We start from the raw sequence: 8,273 nt of genomic DNA, 5'->3' as shown, positions 1-8,273 counted from the left end.
GAGAAAATTGTTGGCAACCATTTCAACTGAATCTTTTGAATATTCAGCGACACTATGGCCATCCTTTCCTGATAATTCCGTTGCCAAACATTCCTTCAATTCAATTGTCACCCGACTCATGGTTGGTCTACTGGTGGAAGTTCTGGAGACACAAGCCATTGATATCTCAATAAGTTTCCAGGCAGAATTGATACTAAAATCTCCTTCCAACCTTGGATCAAGAATATTTTTAATATCCCCCTTGCCAAGCATGGAACTAACCCATTCAATTACGTGATTATTCTGTTGTGTTTTTGCCAACACAGGTCGAGCTGTGATAATCTCCAGTAACATAACCCCAAAGCTATATACATCACTTTTCTCATTCAACGAGTTTGATATGTAATACCTGAAAACGAAATATGAAAATCAATTTTCTTGTTGCCCAAGAATCGATCTAATTTATTCATTCTATTCTTTTTTTTTTTTTTTTTTTTTTGGGTTTAAAAGATTGCTTACTCAGGATCAATATACCCGGGTGTGCCAGCAATGCTTGCTGTTATACCTACAGGAGTGCTAGTAGCACCACTTGCTATATAATTGCCACCCTCAGTGGGGAAAAATTTGGCGAGGCCAAAATCACCTAGTTTTGCTTGCATCCTTTCATTCAACAAGATGTTAGTAGACTTAACATCTCGGTGAACTATCTGTGGCTTACAACCATTATGCAGGTATTCCAATCCTACATTTCAACAAACACAGATCATGTATCTAACAGAAGACAAAAACTAAAGATAAAACGTTTTTAAAAGAAAGCATGATGAAAATATTCATCCTCCATTATTTCCAACCTTGTGCAGTGTCTATTGCTATTCGAAGCCTGTCTTCCCAACTCAAGATGTTCTTACTGCTGCCTACATCCGACAAAATTGCAATCAACAACGTTAAATAAATTGACCTCCTTTCCTATCTCGTTTATAGAAAGCAGTATGTACTTGATTTCGGAATAATCCCATCTAATCATATAAAAGGGTAAAATGTCACTGCCTAGCTTATTAAATAATGCCAGTAGTGAACAAACCTGAAAGATGTGATCGTAAGTTTCCCATGGCCATGTACTCATAGACAAGAGCGATATTTGATGCCTCGTTGCAATACCCGATGAGGGTAGTCAAATTTTTGTGATGAACCCTCAGAAGTAGTTTGAGCTGTAAATTTAAGTTAGTCATGACATCTAAGTTAATTTCATTATATGCAGATATAGGTATTGCTCTCTACACTTTTGTTACATAAGTTAGGGTAATTAACATGCCTCAGCATGAAATTGTCGATGCCCTTGAACCGATGATGGGGAAAGTATTTTAACCGCTACTTGAATGCCATTTAAGTATCCATGGTAAACCTTGCCAAATCCGCCTTCGCCTAGTACCCTCTCAAAGTTGTTGGTTATTCTTTGGATCTCGGGGTACGTAAGCTCTTGCTTTTTAGAGACAAATGATGGGAAGTATTCTTCATTGGATTCCACATTTACGGTATCAACTGTACAAACAATCACCAAAATTTGATTTCGAAAGGTACACGTGAAAAGCCATATAATGAAACATAAAACATAAGAGTAATCATACACAAACATATGTTTTCAACGATGCCTTCAGGGGATAATGAATTCTAAGTAAGCAGAAGATTGAAAATTCTGAATGGACCTGGTAAACATCTGTATTCTGAATTCTAACCTCTTGAATCCTTAGTTTTTTGTTGTTTTTTCCGGTTAAGGGCCCAAAGTACAGCCAGCAAAGTTAAGATGAGGAAAAGTACTCCGCCCAACGATGCAACCAGCGGAACAACAAAGTTAGTTTTCTTCTTTCCGCATGACCCTGACGTACATGGAGTGCTACTCGGACTTGTGTCGATGCTGTTGAAAAGATCAATTAACTATTATTACCTGTCGTACATAGTTTCATAACTATTTCATGGCAATATGGGGCGTAACCCCTGTATTTTAGGTTTATTTAAAATTTATGCCTTTAATTTTTAATCTCATCAAATGTATACTTTCAAATTAGATTTAATATGAAATTATCTTATATTGGTCAATAATTGATTTTGACCTTTAAAATGACCAAACTATCCTAGAGAAAAAAAGAAAAAAAAAACCAAAATTTTCCAATATTACAAAAAAATAAAGATTAAAAACACAAAAAAAGCCCATTTCAATGGTAGTTTGCAAATTTTTGAGGTCAAAACCATAAGTTTAAAGTTTTTTTTTTAATTTTTTTCTTTTTTCATTTTTTATTCAAGGGTATATTAGGCATTTTAAGGTTAAAATCATAGGCTGATTATGGAAATGTATACATTTAGGTATAAAATTATCTAATTTGAAGGTATATATTTAATGAGATAAAAAACTTGAAAGTATAGCTTTTGACTAAACTCAAAACAAATGGTATAAAATGTTAAATATCCTTAAAAAAAATTAATAAAGAAATTGAGTTGCAATTTCTTTTTAGGGAGAAAGAGGAAAATAGGCCAAGACTTGAGATGAATTAAAATTAATAAGCCAATAGTTTACATAAGTTAATAAATAGGCCAAATTACTATTTTCATCCATAACTTGTCTGACTATGAACCATAACTTGACAAGTTTGTCCATAACTTATCTAGTTATGAGCCATAACTTGATAAGTTATGGCTTATTAATTTCTATAACTAAAAAATGACCTATATACTTTCTTAAGCTTTTCATATTGGCCTATTTTCTACTATTTTCCTTCTTTTTAGTCTAAGAGAGATAAGATGGATTATTTATTTCCGCATAGGGCAGACCTTAACAAAAGGCCATTCTCCGCTCTTTTAGTAAGTGCATCCGGAACTGGACCTGTAAAGTTGTTTCCCTTTAAATTTCTGAAAAGAGACAGAAAACATGATTTGTGATTGATTTATTCTATCATCAAGTTAAAATAACAATATAAAATCAAGGGAAAGAAACCTCATCATTACTTACAAAACTCTCAAGGATGACAGTTGAGCTAAAAATTCAGGGATTGTTCCAGTCAGGTTGTTGTTTGATAAGTCCCTGATATCAGTAAATTATAGCTAAACTTGTCCAAAAGTCCAGTGATGGCAACACTTAATAAAATAAACTAATTAAGAGTTAAATTTGTTATTGGGATCGAATTTTACTTTCCAAATTATTATGTGACTTTTTAAATATTAATACTTACAATATTTTTAACATTTTCAGGCTGGCAATGGAAGGAGCAACTTCTCCCTTTAATCCGCTTGATGACAAATTCCTGATTTCATGGTAAAATAATACTGGTTAACAAGAATATTTTAAGAGGGGTAATATGATTTAGAATATTTTTTCAATCAAAGACATACAAAGAAACAATTCTATGCGGACTATTGGCATTGTAACTGCAATTAAGACCGTCCCATAGGTAAGTTTCAGGGGCACACGGATCTCCCTGCCAGTTTCTCTTTAATCCGTACACCAACTTGACATCTGAAATAGCTTCCGCTGATATTCGTATTGACAATAATAGAAAAAAAAAAAGTCATGAAACAAACACTAGAAAAGAACAATAACTACAAAAGAAAATAATTTTTCGATCGAAATGCATATACCATCTGCTTGACTTGTTGTTTGTTGCGAGAACTCTCTCAGCACATACATTTCTAGCGCATTTATTAGCGGCGGTAGAGTTGAATCGTCAGTGCTATTAAGCCAAATATTAAATGTTCCTTCACTGTCAGTTTTGCTGCCTGGGTCGCTGTATATTGTGAACGCACTTAAGTACCTGGGAACAAATGGTCCGTACCACACAGCCCCATTGATGTAAATATTGAACTCTCTAGATTGGTTGGCTTGGAGCTTTTCTAGTTCCGCAAAGTGCATGTAGAAGAAGTAGGTCGCGGAGCTGTTCAACTTTTTCCAATTTATATACAAGTAACGAGTAGTTTTGTTTCCTGTATAAGCAGTGTTCATAACAGTGAATGGTATCTGGTAGCTATTATTGGATATAGAGTTCTCATTGCTAGAGGATGTAGTAATTACTGGTTTCCACACGAGTGGTGACCATACACGACTATACATATCATCTTTGTACCTATACGTAAAGAAAAAAAAATTATTCCACCAGTGTTTTTTAAACCAAAGAACCCTATCTTTAGTTATTTCGTTTAAAAAAAAAAAAAAATAGAAAATCAAGAAATAAGGCAGTAAATAAGAACATATGTAAATCGGGGGAACGTGTAACCTCATTGTTTCGTCTGTTTCTGAAGAAACATCATAGCGACCGGAGAGTTCAAGTGACGTTCCTGATTCACTTGCATAAATGTCGTCCTGTAGAGGCCTTAGTTCTAACAGTGATATGAATGGAATTCCATTGCCTGTGTTTACCAGACAAATATGTATGCGATCGGATGAAGGAACATAAGTAATTTCCTTGTTTATTGGAGTCTCTGAGTCCTCAATTACCACTGTAGCCCAAAGCTCAACTCCGATGTACAAATCGAACTCCAATACTAAACGGCCTTTGTTATCGTAGTTTCCATACAAGAACCCTGCTCGGACAAGGTACCTAGTACCATTTTCTTCAGCCAAAGGTTTCAGGGTATAACAGTTTCTTGATCCTTCGGGAAAGCTCCGGAGATTCCAAAGCTGCTGCTGATTATTCTGCTCTTTGTATGCTGGTGAAATGCCCCGGTTTTCGCCTGTCTCTGTGAAGTTTGCATCTGAAAAGTAAGTGATGCCGGTTGTTTCGTCGGTGTAGCTTGAGACATCAGATATCCCGCAGTCTATGCTAATGAAACCTGAAAAGATTTAGATGGATTAGTACCTATATAAGAAAGATTTTGAAGGAGTTAGTGGTAGTTAAATTAGCTTGGAGAATGTTAAACCTGATGAGTCCTGAGCCTGAATCAGAAATGGAAGAACAACCAAAGTAACTTGCAATATTGAGACAAGAAAATGCTTGGAAATCACCATTTCTTAAACGCTCCTCGGATCCTAAGGCCAGATTGATTTCTTGCTTTTGTTGCTATAGGTATAATTTTGCTCCCTGCATTTCGCTACGCGCTTTACATCTTATAATAATACGAAATATTAGACTTATTGTATTTGAAAATGACAATCAATTCTCAATACTATACACAACCGCACTGGGAAGATGAAAACCGGAAAAAAAAAAAAAACCGTTAATAAATTATCATCAACTTACATATAATTTAATATGTAGATGGTACATTTTCATGCCATCAGCTTTTGATGACGACGATTGATACACCAGCTCCTTATTTGAACCATTCATAAGTCTGCTAGATTTAATAATTACCCAAAAGAAAAATTCCACGGACAACACATGAAGACTTGTGATTATACAAGTACTTATATGCAAGGTTTGAAAAATCGACATTGTCCACCGACATTTCCGTAAAAATTTCCAAATTTTGAAATAGAGTTATGGAAATAGGGATGTAATTTCAGAACGGAAATTTCTATAAATATCGATTTTTACATGGAAGTATCCATTTTCGTAAAAAGCGTAGTTTTAAATGACCAAATAGCGTGAAGTTTCACGGAAATTTCGTGGAAATTATATCTATAAACATCCAGAAAATATCGATAACTTCACATTTTTAAATTACTTTTTAATAATGTAAAAGATTGATGTCATTTTTTTACTTTTTTCCCCTGAATGTAGTCTTCCCTTTTCTTTTTCTTTTTTTAATACTTTTCCAGCTATTTTTGTTTTATTGAAAATCTTTATCAGCCTTAATTTTGTGAACATGGACTTATCATTTATTGTATTAGGTTGACTTTAAGATGTTTTATTTAATTTGATAATGTCCTTATCATTTATTATATTATGATCACAATTTAGCATACATCTTTAGTATACAATTGGTATTATGATTGAGAATTTCATCTAATTTTATGTATCATTAGCTATTTTAGAGTTTCTTAAAGTCTCATTTTAAAAATAAAGTAATTTAGAATGAATTTCCATATTTATGTCAATTTCCACTGACATTGATATTTCCGTTGATATTTTCTTAAAATTTAGTACTAGTATTTTGGTGAATATCGATATTTTTGTCCTTGCTTATATGATTGTATTTGACAAGACATCTGTTGTTATTATGAAATCTAGTATTAATTTAGTATTCTCTAATTGGAAGAAAGGTTATCTTCTTCATGTTTAAAAAACATAAATCTAGCGACCTGTTTGGTTTGCAAGTTTGAACAGAAACTTTAGATAGAAATTTAAGGCATTGTTCTTTTCACAACTCAAGTTTTATTAGTACAGTGTTTTCTCTCACAAAATTCAAATTCTAACTTTTTTGCTACGGTGTTTTTTTCTCTCACGTACACAACTCAAGTTCAAAACTTGAGTTGTGAAACAAACATAAACAATTTTATAAGAGAAAATACTTTAGCAAAAAAGATTTGATCTGTGTTTAAATTATTACAAATTACCAAGCGGGGCTCTATCTTCGATAGCTAATTGACTAACAAGTGCCAATATTTTTCTATTGACCAAGTAAAAGATACGATGACATAGCTAACATGATAACATCAAGACAAGAGATAGAATAGAAAATAAATGGCTTAAACTAGCATAATGTCACGATTGTAAGGCGTGGACTTTAGAACCATATGACCTTGCTCCAATCCTTTCACTGAATTAATTCTCTCTATATATAATTATAAGAGTATTTGCAGATATTGGCATCATTCCGTCACATTTTAATTTTAGAATGTCAATTGAAGTAGGAAAATAATCGAACAGCAGCTTTTTAACTATTTTAGGCCATCTTTTCCCCCTCTCAGAATTCTTGGACGCTCAGCAACTAAACGGTGTCTTTTTCGCTTACTCCCATTAAAAATCATAAACAAGTGGCAAATCAATAAGAACGTGTTTTTTCTACCGAAAAATGTCGATATTTTAGCTATCTCTAACGACAATTTTAATTTTTAAATGCTTGCTATTTGTAATTTTGTTGAATAGAATATTTATTTTGGTTAGTAGGAATAAATGTCAATTTTGCAGCAACAGATAGTAATATAACTGTTCGCTGTGGAAACAGAAGGGGGAAAAAGTGATAATTAATTCCAAAGCTCCCTGTTATAATTTTATTTTTACTTCCGGGGTAAAGAATCAAAAGTAACCGGCTTGTTAAAGTATAAAACTATTATTGGCCCACATCTTAACAGCTTAAACTTTTATGATGGATTGGTAAACTAACATGGTATCAGAGCGGGAGGTCCTAAGTTCAAACCCCCGTAATTGCACTCTTTATCCCCATTTAAAATTGTCATCATGTGTTGGGTCTTTAATATATCTCGGGCTTAAATATTCACGTGTTGGGCTTTCTAATTAATTTACCCACACAATTGCTCATTGTTCAGCCCACACGTGAGGGGGAGTGTTAAAGTATAAAACTATTGTTGGTCCACCTCCTAATAGTTTAAGCTTTTGGGATGGATTGGTAAACTAACAGACTAGCTTGGTTGCCATTTGCGAAGCCTCATCTCTGAGGTTGTTAACTAATTTTTTCTCTAATTTCAATTGATACAAAGCACCTTTCCTCTGTCTTTTTGCTTCTCCCTTAAACTCTTTAAACTCAATTTTATTCACACAGATATATCTCTGGTCTTCATTAATTTGATTAACTAATTTCTATTTAAATTTCAATTGATACCAGCAATAATTTAGAAACCAACGATAAAGAAGAAACTACGCTAAAACCACCAAACGAGGAGTATATATATATATAACCAAAAAAAAAAGACAACATAATGAAAAAACGACAATTAAAGCTACAAAACGAGCAAAAAAAAAAAAAAAAAGGAAACGGCAGTACATATGTAAAATTAAATTACCACTCCGATAACGACATATAGTACTGTAAACGACAGTAAACAAAGCAAATGAATAAAGCGGAAAAGGAGTCATGAAAAAGAAGGAAGGGAAAACGACATCAAAATTAAAACTACAAGAATTGCGAAAACGACGGAAAGATGAAATGAAACTTTAGTCTGGACGGTGACATTTATGGAGGAATCAGGAAAGGACAAGACGCACCCTAAATAACGACAAGGAAAGGAATATACTAGACGAATGTAAAAGAACAAAGTGAAAAAATGATGAACAGACAATATTGATAAAAAAAACGACATATAAATGAATATACGAAAAAAGTGCAAAATCAGATGAGAGAAAACAAAATGAAAGAAAAATCACAAACAAGTAAATGCAGTGACTGCCCTTTTAAATAATAAAAATTGG

At 33.3% G+C, this 8,273-nt stretch overlaps 1 protein-coding gene across 1 annotated transcript; it reads right to left on the bottom strand.

The window, feature by feature from the left end:
- Positions 1 to 494: 494 nt before the first annotated feature.
- LOC21408977 (putative leucine-rich repeat receptor-like serine/threonine-protein kinase At2g19230) lies at positions 495 to 4,969 on the bottom strand. The gene is made up of 13 exons (XM_024166727.1): positions 4,882 to 4,969; positions 4,239 to 4,794; positions 3,607 to 4,088; positions 3,361 to 3,499; positions 3,201 to 3,272; positions 2,981 to 3,052; positions 2,803 to 2,880; positions 1,713 to 1,891; positions 1,292 to 1,518; positions 1,061 to 1,187; positions 831 to 893; positions 569 to 721; positions 495 to 535 (listed from the first exon to the last, which is right to left on the bottom strand). The coding sequence occupies exons 1-13, from the start codon at positions 4,967 to 4,969 to the stop codon at positions 495 to 497; spliced, it is 2,277 nt and encodes a 758-aa protein (XP_024022495.1).
- Positions 4,970 to 8,273: the final 3,304 nt, after the last annotated feature.

The sequence above is a fragment of the Morus notabilis genome, unplaced genomic scaffold (assembly GCF_000414095.1).
Source record: "Morus notabilis unplaced genomic scaffold, ASM41409v2 Scaffold307, whole genome shotgun sequence".
NCBI classification, from domain to species: domain Eukaryota; kingdom Viridiplantae; phylum Streptophyta; class Magnoliopsida; order Rosales; family Moraceae; genus Morus; species Morus notabilis.
This window is presented reverse-complemented; position numbering and strand designations above follow the sequence as displayed.